Source organism: Apus apus, chromosome 12 (assembly GCF_020740795.1).
Source record: "Apus apus isolate bApuApu2 chromosome 12, bApuApu2.pri.cur, whole genome shotgun sequence".
NCBI classification, from domain to species: Eukaryota; Metazoa; Chordata; class Aves; order Apodiformes; family Apodidae; genus Apus; species Apus apus.
The window spans coordinates 4,677,902-4,696,244 of NC_067293.1; the positions used below are offsets into that span (position 1 = coordinate 4,677,902).

Genomic DNA, 18,343 nt, shown 5'->3' on the forward strand with positions numbered 1-18,343 from the left:
GAGTGGCAGAACCATGGGCTTCTGCCTCTGAATCCCCATCCCCTTGAGGCATCTGCTGCGGAGAACAGAGCGGGCAGCCAGCTCTCCGGGGCACTCCGGTGCTGAAGACCCACCGCAGGAACTTCAGCACAGGGGCCGGAATTTCTCAGGAAGTTTCTTGGGAAGGACGTAAGTTTCTCAGCGCTGGAGGGGTAGACACGCTGCCCCTTGTGGTCTGGGGGCTCCCAACCCTCCCCTCCCAGCGGGGTCCCAGGAGCATCCAGCCTCCTCCGCACCCCGCCTGCCGCGCACAGACCAGCACCTCTGCGGGGGCCGGGGGGGCCCGCCCGGGGGCTGCGGGGGCTGTTCCCCGCACAGACACGCGAAGGACACGCCGGTTGCCGGCAGGAAACCCCCGGCGCGGGGATGGCGGCAGCGCCTGCGCCAGCCCGCGGGTCCCACCCGCTCCGCCGCCGGGGCCGCCCCCGCTTCCTCCCCAGCACCCCGCGGCCAGGGCCCGAGAGGCGGTGCTGCCCCCGGCCCGCCCCCGGCCCCGCACCGCCCCCGCACCGCCCGCAGGCCCGCGCTGCTGCCGCCCGGAGCCCGCCGTGTTGTTGGGACGGGGAGCGGAGCCGGGGCCGTGTCACGGGGCCGGGAGCGTCCGGCGGAGCCGAGGCCGGGCCGCTCTGCTGGAGCCAGCGGAACCGGCAGCGGCTGCTGGCGGGGCGGCAGGATGACCCTCAAGTCGGGGCGCAGCGCCAGCGCCGGCAGCATGCGGACCGCGCTCTCCGACCTCTACCTGGAGCATCTCCTGCAGAACCGAGCCAAGCCCGAGGTGAGCTGCAGGACAGCCCCGAGCCGCCCCCGCGGCACCCGCCGGGAGAGCGCGTCTCTGCTTCCCCCCCCCCCCCGGCCCCTTCCCTGCCGAGGCTGGGCAAGGACCCCCGGTGTGCCCCCCTCCATCCCGCGTCCCTTGTTCCCCTTAGCCCAGCGCCCTGCGCCTGGCTCCGGCCCGGGGCTTCCCCCTCCATCCCACCTGTCCCCCACACGCAGTGGGGAGCAGGGCCCCTAAGACAGAGACCCCACGGCACGCAGGAGGTGGGTGCCTGGCTACCTGCCCTGTACGGGGCACCGCTGGTCCCCAGCACCAGGGGAGCAGGGCTTCTCGGGGGGAACGTGCGGCACCGTGAGGGGACGGTCAGCCGGCGTGGCCAGTGCGGCATGGCCGGGGCAGGGAAGAAGCAGCTGGATGGAGGGGAGGAAGGCTTCAGCATCCTGCCTCGGAGGGGCCCTGTGCTTGTTTTGCTGCTGAGTTGTAGCTGGTCTGAACTGGAACTGCCTGTCACATGAGCTGATTCAGCTGCTGAGCAACCTCCAGGTCCACAGCATGGGCTGTAGAGGTGGTGGTGGTGGTGATGGGTCTCGGCCCCAGAGAAGGAAGATGCAACCAGCCCCCACCTCACACCTATCCCAGGGCAGGGAGTGGGTCTGGGGAATGTGTGCACCCCACCCCCAATGGAAGGAGAACAGGCTGCACCATCAGCCTTGGTTGTGCTGGGGGAGCTCCTTCCCCAGCCAGCATCATTTGGGGTAGCTTGGGTGCAACCAGGAGAAGGTCAGCAGTTCCTGGTGCTAAACAGCTGGTGCTTTTCTCCCAGCAGAGATTTTCAAGTTTAAACAGGAGTCTCTGATGGAGCCATGGCATGATGTGCCTTGGCTGAGGTTTCCTTGCAGCTGTGGGAAGCCTCTGAGAGCAGGGAGAAAATTTCCCTGTGTTGTCCTTGGCCCATCCTGTTGGACACTACAGCATCCAAAAGAGGCTTGTCAGATCTGTCCCACACCAGTGGATCATGTGCTTTTTATGGCTTAACCCTGGCAGAGTGTTTAAAAAAAAAAAAAGAAGAACTTTTGAAGTGAAGTGCCTGGATCAGGTAGCTGCTGAGAGGAGCTCTCCCATCTGGAGATGGAGAGCTCTCTGGCCACAGGCAGAGCACGAATCAATCGCCAGTGGCAGTGGGGCATGGAAAATGTAGGAGCTGGCCTGCAGCTTCCTGGTGGTGTGGTGTATTTATTCCAGTAGGGACAGAGAGAGAGATGGCTAACCAGGATCTGCCTGGGGCCTGTTAAGAGGAGCTCTGTAGGACTGGTACCCACAGGGTTTGTGTGTCCTGAGCTTGCCAGTCACTCATGCTCTCGTCTCCTTGTCATGTGCAGGCAGAGACTTTGCTGGCCCATGGTGGCTGTGGGCCCCTGTGTGGGACAGCAGGGACATCACCCAGCAGTGTGGGCAATGAAGGGTTGCTGGGTTTGGCTGGCTGCTTCTTGGCTGGAGTCAAACAAGGCAGCTGGGAAGTTTCTCTTCCCCATTTCCTCTAGCAGGGCTGTGTCTGGGAAGTGCCATCCTGGTTTCCTTCTGTGGGGACAGGACACACAAACCCTCAGAGTGGAAACAAGCTGGGAGGAAGCTTCTTGCCCTCTTCCATTGGGCCTGTCTTTTCCTTATCTCCCAACTGGCAAATGCAGATTTACCAAAGAGGTGTGGGCTTTATTCCCAACTGTTCACCTGGATGGCAGGGTGACCTTGGGCATGTCCTCTTATCAGCCATGACTCAGTACCTCAGCTGTAATATGGGCAGCTAATGTGACCTGTGGGAGTCCAGTGGAGAAAATGAGGGTACATCTGGAGAGAGCTGAGCCTGAGGGTGCAGAGGGAACATAGTGTGGGCAGTGGTTCCCGGCATCCAGACAGTGCCAGCTCCAGAGCAGACTGAGGCCACAGTCCCCAGGGACCAAATCCTGAAATGACCACTGGCAAAACTAGTGGTTGAAAGCCAAGCAAAACTGCTGGGCTTGACCAGAGTGAAGCAGGGAGGCTTGGTCCCAGCTTTTTAATCTCGAATGCATTTTGCCATGTTCCAGTCTGTAACAGCTGGAGGGGAGAAGCCGTTTTGCAGGATTTGTTCCAGAAGGTGGGAATGGAGCAACTGGGCAGCTCCTCAAGTTCTCTTCTGTCAGTGTTATGGTTTTACTGATCCTCTCTTGGAGGTGACTAGTTTCACAAACACATCTGGAAGGCTGCCTCAGCCTTTTCTGGTGAGAAGATGGTGCCTCAGCAAAACTGACTGTGCTCCTTTGAAAATCTGGCCCTTCTCCATTGCAAGCACTCCATGATCTGGAGTCAGAGCAAGGACATGCGTAGCTAATGGCATCTTCTGGCCTCCACGACTGCTTGTATCCCTGCTATTTCTCTGTTCCCCTTCCCACTGTGACCTGTTGATTTTACTGTGCCTTCTCCCAGTGTCAGCAATGTGATCCCGTTTGGCTTAAATGTTTCTTTTTTAAAACAAACAAACAAACTTGGATTGTATTGCTGGAAGGGGTCTTGGATAAGGTTGCTTCCATGGTCGTGCTGACTAGTTTGCTCTTTTTACACATTGCTGTTTTTCTAAGCTGTACTGAGCCCCTGATGCACACACGTGCTGGGCGATGGGGAGCTGAGGTTGCAGCACTAGAGAGTGGAAGGAGAGGTTGCTGGGCCAGGACATCTCTGCACCAAACAGTGCCCCAGCCTCCCTGCACACCTGCAGTGATGATAATGTGAGGGGTGAAGGTTTCTGGAGGGAGCTGGGGTTTTGTTGCTCACTGTGGGCAGCAGAGCATTTCTCCCTGCCAGCTGAGTGGGCAGTCCTGGGGGATCCTGGCTTCAGGGTTCCCTCCTGCATCCAGGCTGCTCTACTCTGGGGGCCTGCTTGGCAAAGCCAGCAGTGTCTGACCTTTTCCCATGTGCACGCCCGGGAGCCCTGCTGTTCCAAGGCCACCTGATACTGAAAGCTCTTGGTTGGAGCAGCAAGGAGAGCCCAGGAGCCAAACCACTGAACGTGCCCTTTGCACTACAGTGCTGCTTTCCCCAAGTACTGCTTCAGGCTCCTGCAAACAAGCTGCTCAGTTAATGTTTGATTTGCCTGGTGGTATGTGGTGTGCAGCCTGGCTGAGCCAGTGCAGCAGCAGGAGCAACCCTGGCAGATGACTGACCCTGCCAGGAAACAGAGCATCAAGCCCTGTGGTCCTTGCAGAGCATTGCTCCACAATCACCACATTCCCTGTTGGCAAACACTGCCCGGGGAGCTGGTGCCCTTTCCTCCACCCTGGGATACAGAGCAGAAGTCCAGGCTCCTGAGGAAAATGCAGGCAGGGAGCTGGGGTGCACCTCTTTGACCCGTGGAGCTGAGGGCTCCTCTGTGCATTGCCACCTGGAGCAGGGTTTGTGCTACAAGTCACCCATGGAGCTAGGGCACAGTTCAGCCCCTCAGCCTTCTTGCCCCATGCCTGTCCTGAGACTGTCCCCAGCCGTGACCAAGCTTGTGCAGAACTGGCAGTTTCTGGTGGCCACGGAGCCGGCTTTTAGCAGCACTTGCAGATGTTTCCTGCCGAACAGTGTGTAATTAGCAGGGTTTGGCTCAAGGCCAGCACAGCTTGAAAGGCTCTTGAGGTCACACACTATGCCAGGCTAAGCTGGCCAAGAGTGTGGTTGGTGGCTGCCAGGAGAGTGCAGGGTAAGTGATCCAGCTGGCCAGCCCGCGTGCACGGTGTGTGAGACCTGTGCGTGTCCTCTGGTTCTGGCTTCTGGATGCCCAGCACTGAGGCTGGGATCTGCCACTCTCTGAGTCCTGGTCCTCCTCGTGAACTGGGTATTTTCCCATCCCCATCCACCAGCTGCCCCGTGTGGTCAGCAAAAGCCCACACCATCCCAGCCTGGCTCTGGGACAGAGAGTTGTTGGAGGACCCTGCTGGGTTCAGAGGTGCCATCAAGAGACTGGTGGCCATCCCCAGGCACAGCAGGAAGTCTCTGGTGATAAGGCTTGCTCTCTGGGAGTCACCAGGGTGACACTGGTGCTGAGTCAGCATTGAGGGCTGTGTGTTTTCTCCAGCTCTCAGCAAAAAGCAAAGGTCAGGGCCGGGAGGCTCAGCTGATGGGGATGCTGGGAACTCCCAGTCCTGGGGGCAAACTGCTGTGTCCTGGTTCATCAGGCTCTGCTGAGCCCAGAGGTTTGGAGCTAGGAATTGCATGGTGTAATGCTTTCCCAAGGCATGATCAAGATAATTGTGATCTCTGCTGACTCAAACCACCTCACAGGCACTTTGGCCTCTGGCAGGGCTGGAGAAATTCCTTGTCCTCCTCCTGCTCACTGATTTGGTAGAGCCAGGACACCTGGCAGAGAGCCGAGGGCTGGCTCCAGGCATCCACACTGCTGGATCTGTCCCTCTGCCCTGTGACCTGCAGGGTAGCAGTGTGCCCTGCTGGGGCTGGTGAGCCAGGCTGGGGGACTGCAAGTTGCTCTTTCTCCCACCCTGCAAGTCCTTGGCCCGGGTGCTGCTCTGGTCTGGGATTCATCCTCCTCTTCTGTATTTAAACTGTTGGCAGCTGGGGCCTGCATGATCACCTTTTTCCTCTGAGGAGGTGGTTGGTTGGCTCTTTTATATGCAGTTGGCTTAAAAATAAATCCTGGATCTTCCCAGTCGCAGCAGCAGGGACACAAGGGTTCCTGTGCCCTTCCTGCCCCCTCCAGCACCCTTTCACCAGGGCTGTGACAGAGCCCGCTCCTCAGTGCTGCTCTGTCTCTCTGCCAGCACCTCTCCTGCTGCTCTGGCTGCCCCTGGCTCTGCTGCCCCTGCCTTTGGCTCCCTCTCTGCTTTTGGCCATTGCACAGGCTGCTGTCTCACTCTGGCACGTCCCTCCCAAAGCTCATCTTGTTGTGGTTTAGTGCCGTGACTGCGCCCTACCAGCAAATGCTGAACCTGCACAAACCTCCCCACAGCCTGGCCAGACCTCACCCCTGGGCTGAGTGGGGTTGCAGCCTCTGCTCTGCTCTGGGCTGGGTGCAGTGGGTGAGAGCAAGCCAGGGCAGCAGGGTCAGGCTGCTGCTTCCCCAGCCCCTGGCACGGAGCCCCGGAACCTGGTGCCAACAGCTGGGTATTGGCAGGTTGGCAGGCAGCAAGGGGAGGTGTTGGCTCTGCCAGGCTGGGCATGGTGTGCAACGTCTCTGCTTGGGACTGAAGCTGGTGAGGATCTTGCTGGGCTTCCCTGCAGGTTTGCTGGCTGTGGCTCCCAACACAGCTGGGGGGTGCAAGCTGCAGCCTGGTGTGGAGTGGGGCAGCCAGGAGGGTCTGCTCTGCCTCGCAGGCTGGCGTGGGGATTTGAGCGTGCTGACAAGGTGGGCAGGGGCTGGAGATCAGAGCTGGCCTGGATTCTGCTTTGTGCCATGACACAAAGTAGTGTTTGGGACCTGTTGCTGCAGAAGATTACCAGCTGTGAACTCTTTTGGCTTCTGCTACCTGTAGCTTGTCCAAAGTTTTCTTACTTCCTGTGTTTCCCAGGCTAGATAACTGCAGATCAAAGCCACAGCCACATCATCAGCTGGACAGGGTGCTGGGCCATCTTGTTGAAGCCATGCTTTTGCCCAGAAAGGTTGGCCCAGATGATCCTTGAGGTCCCTTCCAACCTGGTATTCTATGATTTCTGTCACCTTTGAGGGTGAAGCTCTTGTGTTCTTTTTCTTTCCTTCCTGTCCAGCACACGGATCTCTCCTCCTTCTGTGCCCCAGACACCCTAACACGGTGGAGTAGCTCAGCCCCACAGCAGGGAGCTGGCAGGCTCAGGCCCCGTTCAGGTGGAGCCCCTAAACCCCGGTCTTTGTTTTGCCCTGACAGGCCGTCACTCAGTCCCAGAACGCCATGACTGAGGACATTTATACCAACGGCTCAGCAACCCTGGGCAGCCCTTCCCACAGCAACGGCCGCGAGGTGCGGAAGATACGCCTCGTCCAGTTTGAGAAGGTCACGGAGGAGCCCATGGTGAGAGCTGGCAAGATCCTAAAGCCCGGTGGCACCCCGGGGCTGGAGGGGCAGGTAGATCCATACCCATGGGCTGGCCTCACTGGGCAGCAAGGCCACAGAAGAGGGTGCTGGATCCTGCCAGGGGACCCAGAGTGAGCCCCACCCAAGGGCAGTGGTGCTTGTACTGAGAGGAGCTGCAGCAGACTGGGCTGGCCAAGCAGGGGGCTTCCCCCCAGACACTGCAGCCCATCATGGATATGGGCCAGGAGAGGATTTTTCTGAGGGCACAGGAGCTCTCCCCTCCAGCGAGCAGTCATGGATTTTCCTTTCTTCCAGGGAATCACACTGAAGCTCAATGACAAGCAGAGCTGCATGGTGGCCAGGATCTTCCATGGGGGCATGATTCACAGACAAGGTAACGAGGCCCTCCTAGAGGCAGTGTATGGGGTGCACATCTCTAGCTGGGTTCCTTCTGTGCAGAGATAAGGCAGCTCCCCAGCACTGCTGGCTTTCCTCTGTGACATGGACATTTGTATCTGTTCCTCCACTAGGAATATGTCAGGAACTTGGGACTTGCTGGTCTCTCTGCATGGTTGTCGTGTTAATACACTGGAGGCTTTAGGGAGAAATGGAGGGTTGGGGGAAGGGCTCTCTCAAAAAAGGAGCTGGAGACCACCTGTCTCCATCTCGTGATGGGGTCACTGTAATGAGAGATGGATCATGCCCCAGAGACTGCAGGAGAAGCTCTTCCCATTTCTAAGTGCACAGGTGGGACAGGCTTGCTGTGATTGGCTCTGCGTGCCAAAAGAAATACTTAGGTGCTCTTTTCTGGTTTTGGGGTTTGCCAAGGGTGCTTGGAAATTAGATGTTTTGTGCTTCGAAGAAGAGGCTTCTTTTCCAGCCTTGAATCCAAGTCTGAACTTAACCCTGCCAATATAATCCAGGAGCCATTCCAATAATGTTGCTGGAGCCTGATTTATAGCAGTGTATCTGAGGCCATCATCTGGCTGGTATAGAAACTAAAAATGCTCAAAGTCAAGAATGCTTGTGTTGATGATCCTGTAAGGAGGCTTTGGGGAGGTACTTGGGGTTTGGTTTGAATAGCTCTGAAACAGGTGCTTTGACCAGTCTAAAGTGCTGAAGGACACACAGTGGAAAGCAACCTGATGATCTTCCAACTGGATGAAGTGTGTGTCTATTGGGTGGAGGGGGAAGAAGTTGTTTCCCTTGTCATTTAGTCCCATGTGCTGAGGTGACTTGTATGGCTCCACAAGCATTGCCCAGGCAAACACCACAGAGTCCTGGACACAACTTGCCCAGTGGCTCAGGAGGCTGGTGGAGCTGTGTAGTTGGGGTTTGGTGAGTGGCTCTTGTCCAGTCCTGCATTTTCATGTTTCAGGCTCCCTTCACGTGGGTGATGAAATCATAGAAATCAATGGCCAGAGTGTGAGCAACCACTCAGTTGACCAGCTGCAGAAGATGCTGGTAGGTATCTGTGTTTGGCAGGGCTGTTCCCTAGGAAGGACACCCCTTTGACCTGCAGGGTGCCTGCTGGCTGAGGAGTCACCCCCTCCCAGGCACCAGAGCCAGCACACAGCTGCCTGCAGCAGTGTGGCATGGCAGGAGCCAGGGTCACTGTGCCAGGGTGCTTGTGGTTCAGCCAAGGGCTTGGTCTGTGTGCAGCCTTGGTGGCCTGTGCTTGCTGCTTTTTTCTGGCCTCCCAAGAGCAGCAGCAAAGGCTGTTGGCTGAGTCTCTGACATGTGCTGATGTTTGTGGGGCTTGGAAACTACTTCTGCTTGCTAAGGCTGATGTGCAACTCCAGCTCAGGGGCTGGCTGCTCTTGCAGACCTGAGCTGGTCCTGCAGGTCGCCTTTTTTTGCTGTTTTCCTGCTACTGAGGTTATGTTGATCCTGCCAGGCCCTTGGCAGGGACAGCTTTGGACAGGATCTCAGTCCTGCCTTGGATCAGGCTGTCCTGATCCTTGCCCACCATATGGGACCTGGCCAGAGGGAGGTGGTGCTGGTGGTTCTGAGGACACCCAGCAGAAGCCTAAGCAGGAGGTCTTGTGAAGCAGGTGGGGCAACAGTTCATCTGGCCTGGGGCAGGCAAAGCAGTGCTGTGCCTTTGATGTCACCAGGAGGGCAGGAGTGAGGGGACCTGGCAGAACCAGCCTCTCTTCTCAGGCTCCTTACTGGGGCAGCCAGGCTGGAGATATTACAGGTCTCCATGCTCTTTCTGGTGATGCTGGGCAGTGCCCACAGTCTGCCCCTTTTGGGAGTGTTGGTGTGTCCCCACAGTGATGGGGTAAACGTGGCAAAGTTTTGCTGACATGGCTCTTGGCTCAGCCCCAGCTTTTCTGGTCAGGCTCTGGTGTCCCTCAGCAGCTCCCTGCAGAGGTTGCTGCTGTTAGGCTGCCTCCAGGTACCACTTCCTCCAACTCTTCTTTCTCCCCTTTCTTTGTTTACTAGAAAGAAACCAAGGGGACGGTCTCAATAAAAGTAATTCCCAACCAACAGAGCCGCTTCCCTGCTCTCCAGGTAAGTGTGTAGCCCCCAGCCCCTGGGCTGTGCCAGGGCATGGCTGTGGGGCTGTGTGGAACCTGAGCAAACCATGGGGGACCTGTGCTGGGGAGAGAGCTGTGCAGGCTCCTCTGCCAGGACATCAGTGGGTGGTGGCTGGGATGCTGTCTTGTCTCCAGTTGCAGGAGCCAACCCCAGCAGGGCCTCCCCATCATAGGCAGGAGTGGCAGAGGAGCTCAGAGGCAGAGACTGGGAACTGGATGGGGCTGGGATGGGCTGGGGCAGCCCATGTCACCCTCTTTCCTTACCCAGAGAAGCTGAAGTCTCTGAATGTGGTGAAAACTGTCTCTGTTTCTTGCTCAGCCCATGCTGTCCCCATTCCAGCTGAATCAGCCTTGCATGTTTATTAAACCCTGACTGGCCCATGTCTGCTCTCCCCTGCTGTCCATCTGCCCTCCTTGGCATGACCCAGCCAGCTTCAGTCAGTCAGGTTGGCACTGCCAGGGGAAAAAGAACAGTTGCTGGCTCACCTAAGGCAGGCTGTGGGCTCAGGAAAAGTCACAGGGAAGAACTTCCCAGCAACAGTTGTTTTCCCCCTTGCTGTGTCCTGGGCCATGGTGCTGTCTGCTCCCCAGAACCACAGCTGACAGGCTGCCTGTGTCTCAGCTTGTTGCAGTCCACTGCCAGGAGTGGACTTCTGACTTTAAAGATCAAGGCTTCTCATGCTGGAGCCTGCTCAGTTCCTGGGTTTCCTGCCTCAGAGAGGGGCAGGCTTGGAGTTGGAGCTGGCCCTTTGCATTCTGTGGGTGCTGTGTGGAGCTGTCTGATGCCAATTCCTAATTGGTGTAAGGGAGGGTCTTTCCAAGAAGTGACTTGGTTGTGTTTGGCTTGGTGTTCCAGGGTGGTGGAAGGAGAAGGCTGGAGGGAGGTACCTGGGCAGTGCATGCTGTGTGTCCCTGGTGTGTTTGGGTTGACAAACGGCTTCCTGGTGCCAAAGAGTTCTTGCAAAGCAAGCATCAGTCCTGATCCTGAAAGGAGATTCCACTTGTGTTGCCTTCCATTGTGAGAGATTTCACACCACAGCTTGATCCATATGCTCTGCTTTTCTGGCAGTGAAAGGGAACCATGTCTATGTCCTGCTGGCCCTGAGCCTCCAGCAGCACTGCTGAAGGACATACTGTGGGACATTGTTTTGATGTGGAACGAGGACAGCATAGTCTACCCTACCCAGGGAGGATGGTGGCCAGGTCCAGAAAGATGATTAGAGGAATGGAGCATCTGCCCCATGAGGAAAGGCTGGGAGAGCTGGGGCTGTCTAGCCTAGGGCAGACTGAGGGGGGATCTCATCAATGCTTATAAATATCTGAAAGGGGTGTCAGGAGGATGGGGCCAGGGACAAGGGGCAAAGGGCACAAACTGAAGCATAGGAGGTTCAAGTTAAACATAAGGAAAAACTTTACTGGAACAGGCTACCCAGAGAGGTTGTGGAGCCTCCTCTGGAGACATTCAGCACCCGTGTGGATGTGTTTCTGTGTTATCTACTGTAGGTGATCCTACTCTAGCAAGAGTAGATCTGCATCTAGTTGGACAAGGTGATCTTCAGAGGGCCCTTTCAACCCCAACCACTCTGTGACTCTGTGGCTGTGAGATAATAATACAATGAGGGTGGTGAAACACTGAAACAGGTTCCCCAGAGAGGTGGTAGATGCCCCGTCCCTGGCTGCTTCACTGGCTCTTGGTGGACTCAAGATGCTGTCCTCCTCTCACCCCCCAGCACAATCCAACACAGGTCTACGCCCAGAAGTTTCTCTGAAGGCCTTGTGCATCTTCTTTCTCCCCACCCAGCCTCCTGGGGCCTGGAAAGCAGCAGAGGCTGGGATCCCTCCTGGATGAGGGACCTTGTGCCTGGAGCCGGCTCTGCAGTCACTGCCAGGAGATGCAGTGTGGGGCCAGGAGCTGGACACAACCAAGTTCAACCACCCTGCATGGCCATGCTGACTCTGGCCCACTCTTTTGCAGATGTTCATGAGGGCACAGTTTGACTACGACCCCAAAAAAGACAACCTGATCCCCTGCAAGGAAGCTGGGCTGAAGTTTCAGACTGGTGATGTGATTCAAATCATAAACAAGGATGACAGCAACTGGTGGCAGGGCAGGGTGGAGGGTTCCTGCACCGAGTCAGCAGGACTCATCCCTTCTCCAGAGCTGCAGGAGTGGTAGGTTCCTGGATTTGGCCAGAAGGGCTGGATCTGGGAGTGGAGGTGGGAACAATGACCATGTGCTATCCAGGAATGGGAAAAGGAGGCAAATGTCCCCTTCATCTCTCACAGGGTGAGGCTGTAACTGTCCCAGCAGCCACCCTGCTCCTCTTGCCCTTGCATGTCTGAGGGACAATCCTACTGCTCCCCCAGGACTTGGGGTGACAGCTGGAGCATGGGTGGTGTCCTCCTCTCTTGGCAGGCGTGTGGCAAGTGTCACCCAGTCCTCCAGCCAGAGCGAGTCCCCGAGCTGTAGCCCCTTTGGGAAGAAGAAGAAGTGCAAAGATAAATACCTGGCCAAGCACAGCTCAAGTAAGTGTGAGCAGGGCAATGGGCTCCATCTCCAGCCTTGGTTATCACTCCTGCTGCTGGGCAGGGAAGGGTCTGTCCTCCATGGGACTCAGACCAAATAGCCCAGCTGTGTTGGCAGTGGGACCTCAGGAGGATACCCCACACTGTCAGCTTTTTTGAGTCCCTTCTCCAAAGTCCTCATACCCCTCAGGCAGTCACAGCTGAGCCTCCATGCAGCTCTGCAGTGCACGAGGCTGGAGCTGACTCCCATGAGAGCCAGGCACTGAGCTCCCGTGCTATCCTGTGGTGAAAATCCCTGGCACTTCTGGCCTCAAGCTCTTTGGGAGGTTGGGCTCCCAGGCCCTCAAACTCCACAGGCTGCTGGCCACAAGGCAGGTGGTGGCCTTGCTGCTGCTCAGCAGTTGGGGAGCAGCCTGAACTGCTCCCCACAGGTGCCCAGCCTGCCCCTCAGCTGCTCGTGTGAACACCCTGTGCTAAGCATGCCCTGGGCTGGCAGAGGTGGGTGCCTGAGGACATGCTGGCTTCTTGCCCAGCCTGCAGCTCCAACCAGCCACAAACAAGGCTGTAAATCAGCAAAGCTAAAGCTGCCCCAGCAACAAGCTCCCTGCAGTGTCCTGCCTCCTCTCCACCCAGCTCTCATGTCCTAACTGTCCTGAGTAGAACTACTGAGCAGGAGCAGCCCTGGCTTCTCCTTTGGTGGCTGCTGGCCCAGCTCCCCAGCACCCCCCTGCACCTCACATGCTGCTGAGGTTTCTGTCCTTTTCCCCCAGCAGCCAAACACAGATGAGCTCCCAGCCCAGTCCTTATTGCTCCCTCCATTTTGGCCAAGGACCTGGCTTTGGTCTGACCTGCACGCTGTCCTGCTGCTGCAGCCAGGCCAGCTCTGACCACTCACTGTCTTGTTTCTGCTCTGCCTCAGTTTTTGACCAGCTGGACGTGGTTTCATATGAGGAGGTGGTGAGGCTGCCAGCCTTCAAGAGGAAGACTCTGGTGCTCATTGGTAGGTCCTGCCCCAGCCATCTTCCAGAGTGCAGGGGCTGTGTGTGGTGGGTCCCAGGGGAAACCAGGCCTGGACAGGGGCTGGGGAAGCACTGCCCTTCAAAACCTAGTAAGCTCTGGGGAGCATTTGTTCTGCCTGCAGCAGTCACCACACAGGCTGACCTCCTCGGTGTGGCTTTGTGCATGGTCTGGCACCTGCACTGTGATGCTGAGGTAGAGTTAATTTAGAAGTTTCCAGCTCCTAGTTCTCTTTATAGATTGTATTTTTTTAAAGCAGCTCTGGTCTGTACAGCTGCACCAAAGCAACTACTCCCATACTGTGGATGATAAGCATTTGTTAGTGGACCCTGTGGGCATGGACAACCCACACAGCCCAGCCATGCTGGCTACTCAGTTGGCACTGGTCCCATCTCCAGCTAGGGCTGGAGGTGAGCATGCCCAGGGCAGGGAGAGCCTCTTCCAGGGCTGGAAGATGCCACAGACCAGCTCATAAAACAAGATACTGGGCAAGGCCCCAGGAGCTCTGCACCTTTCCTCGGACCCAGAGCTGCAGAGGGGCCCCAGCATCTCCTGTCAAGCTTCTCTGAGCCTGGCTCCAGCATCCCTCCCTCCTTCTCTGCAGGGGCCAGCGGTGTGGGCCGTAGCCACATCAAGAATGCTCTGCTCAGCAACAACCCAGAGAAGTTCATGTACCCACCCCCATGTAAGTACACAGCCAGGTGGAGGGCACAGCACAGGGTTGTTTTTTTCCCTCTGACCTCCTTGAGCCAGGACCTTCTGACAGCAGAACGGAGGCAGGGAGATGTTTCTCCAGTGCTGCCAAGTCAGGGGCCACCACACAGGGCACTGTAGGGCCTCCCTGCCTGTCCTTGGACCAGCTGGACCTGCACACGGTGGCAGCAGGGCTGCTACTGCCCACGTGGCAGGCACCTCACTCTTCACATCCCAGTGGTTCTTCTTGGGGTGGCTCAGTTCCCTACTTGCCAAAGCAGGAAGGAGTTGAAAGGGGATTAGTACAGCCCAGTCTTGAGGTACACAGGTCCTCCATGCCCTAGCTCCACGCTCAAAAAGGGAAGGCAGGACACCCAGGTCACTCAGAGCAGAGGCTGCCTGCTGTGCTCTGTTGTCCAGCCTTTCTGGGGGCCAGCACTCACCAGTATTTGCTTCCCTCCCCAGATACCACACGCCCCCAGAAGAAGAATGAGGTGGATGGGAAAGACTACTACTTTGTCTCCACTGAGGAGATGACCCGGGACATCTCAGCCAATGAGTTCCTGGAGTTTGGCAGCTACCAAGGAAATATGTTTGGCACCAAGTTTGAAACAGTGCACAAGATCCACCAGCAGGACAAAGTCGCTATTTTGGACATTGAGCCCCAGGTAGGGAGCAGGGGGAGGTGCAGGCAGCACAGGAGCTGCCACAGATTGATCTGCCTGTGCTGGCTGTGGCAATTCATGCCCTTCCCCAGTGAACTGCCCACCTGCCCTCCCCAAAGGAAAAAGCCAAGGGGCACTGGGTGGCATTTCCCTTCCCAAGACAGGGGTGCAGTGAGGGTAGTCCCTGTCACAGCATGTGCCTGGCTGGGACAGCAAGGCCAGGGCCAGGCTGCCATGGGACTGGGGGTGGAGAGTCCCCTCCCTCATGACACCACGCTTTGTAAAGTGCTGGTTGTGTCCAGTAACCAGCCTGGAGCAGGGCTGGGGATGCCCTTGCATCCTTCCCCATGAGATGCAGGGGAAGCCCTGCTGCAGCTTCACCCAACTGCCCCCACATCACCCGAGTGCCCCCAGGCTCAGGAATCCCCCCAGAAAGCCCATGGCCCCAGACTGGGAGTGGTGCCTTTAGCCCACCACTGTATTGTGGCACCATCGCACCCTGGCTGGGGGCAGTGGGGGACAGCAGCCAGCTGGCTGTGCTTGCTCCCACCCTGCTTCACTCCTCTCTCCACAGACCCTGAAGATCGTCCGCACGGCCGAGCTCTCCCCGTTCATCGTCTTCATTGCCCCAACGGACAAGGCAGAACAGGTGGGTGGCAGAGATGGAGGCCAAGTCTTCCAGATGGTCTTGCCTGCCCAGTGCAGAGGGGCAAGGAGCCTGCTGCAGCAGCTCCCTCCTGTCTGCATTGATGTTTGTGGTCCAGGAGAGCACAGACCTGAGGAACAGGGATCAGCAATTCCTGCAGCTGTAGAGTCTAGTCCAGATTGACACCCCCCCCCAGCAACCATCATCCCTGCAGCATCTAGCATGTAGTGGGGGCACACAGCCCAGCACCCAGGGCATCAGCAATGCAAATGGAACACACAAACAGCAGCTCTTTTTAATTCTTAGCCTGGTTGAGATGCTCACGCCTCCAAAATTAGAATGAAAGCATCACTGATGTCCCAGTTAACTCCTGCAGCACCAAACACTGCAGCCACATGCTGCCGTTTCCCAGGAAGCTCCCGAGGCAGGGAGCAGTGTCTGTCCTGCCCTGCAGCAGCCTGGACCAGCTCCCCTGAGGGCTAACCTCCACGGGGAGCCAGGAAGCATGGCAGAACAGGAAAACCCACAGAGCTGTGCTCCTCCTGGGACTCACGGCCAGCCACGGCCACCTCTCCCAGTCTATTAATTTGGGGTTTGTAAAGCTTAAGTTACAGCTACTTTGCAGGAAGGATATTTATGCAGCCTTCACAGCAAGCATTGCAGAGGCATTTAGAGGCATGTTAACCTGCAGAGGGATTGTAAACCCTGCTGCAGCAGGCTGGGGGGCAGGGGGGGGCAAGCATCAGGACAGAGAGGGCAGTTAGGCAGCCTGCTGCCTCATCACCCACCCCCCCCCCTCCCAACTCCTGATGCCTCCAGATGGAGGAATTAACTCCTGCCGCAGTGGGCAGGGCCAGCACTGCTGATGCAGGCACTATATATAGCAAGCTCCAGACACTGCTTATTAGAAGGGAGGCAGCAGAGCCAAAATGTGACCCAACAGGGCTCACATGACCCAGGCAAACTGCTTATTGCTCGCTCCTCTCCACCCCCAAGAGCTATCAGTTAACACACGCCAGAGCTGTAGCAAGCACAGGACCCCATGCTCATCCCTCCACAGCCTGGGAAGCAGAAATGCTGCCTGCATTTCAAGCTCTGTTAAAGATACACAGAAATGGGTCTGGGCTTTGCTGCTGAGAGCACAGGTGCCTGCAGGGACACACTCCTAGGGTGCCCCAGCTAGGCAGCTTTGCTTTTACTATGAAATTTAACTCTATCCCAGAGAAAACCAGTAGAGAGAGGATGGTACAGCTCTGGAAACGAGCACCATTCTAGTAAAAGGCCAGTAGGAAGGCACCGTCCTGCAGGAATCCTACCTTGAAATCAGCCTTAGGGCTGGCTGAATTGCTTGGTGTAGTTAGGAGCAGCCTGCTGCTTGGTGAATCCTCTTCTCCCAGGGAGCCACCACAAAGCATTTTAGAGATACGTAGAGAGCAAGCAGGTGTGGCCTCACCAGCAGGTGATCTGATGCCCCCAGCATTGCATAGAAGTCCAGCAAAACCCCCAGACATGCACCCCCAGAGGTGACACAACAGCCGAGCTGCAGGGACGTTCTGTGCACCGATACTTTGCAGCCACTTGAACGTTCTTGGTGGTGGGAGGGTGTGCCTGTTGGGGTGGGCTGTGAAATTCCCCTCTGCCCCAGCCTCAGGAGCACTCTCTGGTTTCTTGCAGACAGAGGCTTTGCAGCAGCTCCAGAAGGATTCCGAGAGCATCCGCAGCAGATACGCACACTACTTCGACCTCTCGCTGGTCAACAACGGGGTGGAGGAAAGCCTCCAGCTGCTGCAGGAAGCCTTCGAGCAGGCCTGCAGCTCTCCACAGTGGGTGCCTGTCTCCTGGGTCTACTGAGAGGGCATCCAACCCCAGCCGCTTCCCATCCATCATCCTGCAGCTGTGGGGAGAAGTCTTCTCCTCAGCTTCCCCTGATCCACACAGTCCAGCACGACTCCCTTCCTCTGCTGCTCCACAGACACGTTCTCCATTGGTTTACACACACAGGGTCTCCAGAGCTCCTCTCCCTGGGGGAATGCAGGACAGGGGCTGCCCAGGGGATGGCTGCCTCCCATGGCACTGCGAGGCAGGGCTGTTAGTGGCTAGAGCCCAGGCAGCCCCATAGCTCAGAGCACAGCTCCCTGCCTCTGCAGGCAAGAGAAAGCACAGCCTTGCTAAAGCACCCAGCCAGTCTCCTCTGCATCAGTCCCAAGGGGAGTGGTGGAGCAGAGACTTTCCAGGCAGATGTCCCTTGCCACTGCAGAAGTGCACACGGCAGCACAAACACCTCAAAAGCCTGGCTGGTGTCTGTGAGGCTTCACCTTCAGCTTAGGTGGCTTCACACAGACCACACCGGAGCCCAATCATCCACAGGTTTCCCTTCACAGATGGGGAAAAAGCACAAAAACCCAAGTGTGGATTTGTCAAAGGTGGTGTGGAGGACACCACCCCCAGGCAGGTCTCACCCTGCCCCGCGTTCTGAGGTTGGAGTTTTCTGACTCGCCCTGTGCAACTGTAGTTAGAACAAGAAAAAAAAAAAACCAAACACTGTATTTAAATTCTCACCGTGCAGCTTGGATTGTTACTGCCTGGCCAGAGAAACTAGGCAGCAGCTGAGGAAGTCCCACTGACCAAATCCCAGAGCGACAGTGGAATGGGTAAATTAGCTCCAGCCACAAGTATCTGTTGCATGCAGTAGAAAACAGTGTGTCTACAAAGATCATCCAGGCATGTTTTCCAGCCCGTAGGAAAACATTAAAGCCATCCACACAAAGGGGTTCCTTTTGCAAGAGTGTACTGATGCACAAGCTCCACCATGACCATGGCTGTGAAGCATCCCCATTGCTCCTGGGCAAACAACAGCCATCATTTAGGTGCCAGAATCTCATCTGTGTGTTCACCAGTCAGCTAGGGGAGAGGGGAAGGGGGTCAAAAAGTTTTGTGCAATTTTTTAAGGATGCCAAAAATAAAATCTGTTGATGTGCAATAGGGACCTTCGTTCTGATCCACTGCAGGGAAATAATGAGCAGCAATAAATGTGTGCTGAAACACTGCTGTGACTGGTGTTTTACCTCTCTCTCTTAGGCTGAGCAGTTGTTAGCTAGAACTCTGAGCTCAGCTTCCTGACCAAAGGGTCCTTCCAGCCACTGTCAGACCTGTCCAGAAGCTCACTCCAGAACAGGCAGAGCAGGAAAGAGAACACCCAGCTTCCAGGCACACATTCCAGTGGGCTTTACCCAAGTGTAGGGTGAGCCCTGAACACCTGTTAAATCCTGACTAGGCACAAAGGTCCCCCTGGTGATGGTCCACATCAACATGACCACTTCTCTGCACCAACAGCTTCTTCAGGAGAGCAGCATAAAGGCAGGGCAGAAAGGACAGCCATTTACCTGCCCACTTGCATTAAGCTGCTTCCCCTCCCCAGA

At 56.8% G+C, this 18,343-nt stretch overlaps 1 protein-coding gene across 1 annotated transcript; it reads left to right on the top strand.

Moving 5' to 3' along the window:
* The first annotated feature begins 509 nt into the window (after positions 1–509).
* Positions 510–17,970, top strand: MPP1 (MAGUK p55 scaffold protein 1). The gene is made up of 12 exons (XM_051630143.1): positions 510–814; positions 6,688–6,831; positions 7,150–7,228; positions 8,213–8,298; positions 9,283–9,351; positions 11,353–11,549; positions 11,794–11,903; positions 12,823–12,903; positions 13,525–13,605; positions 14,079–14,281; positions 14,853–14,927; positions 16,599–17,970. The coding sequence occupies exons 1-12, from the start codon at positions 713–715 to the stop codon at positions 16,773–16,775; spliced, it is 1,404 nt and encodes a 467-aa protein (XP_051486103.1). The 5' UTR covers positions 510–712; the 3' UTR covers positions 16,776–17,970.
* Positions 17,971–18,343: the final 373 nt, after the last annotated feature.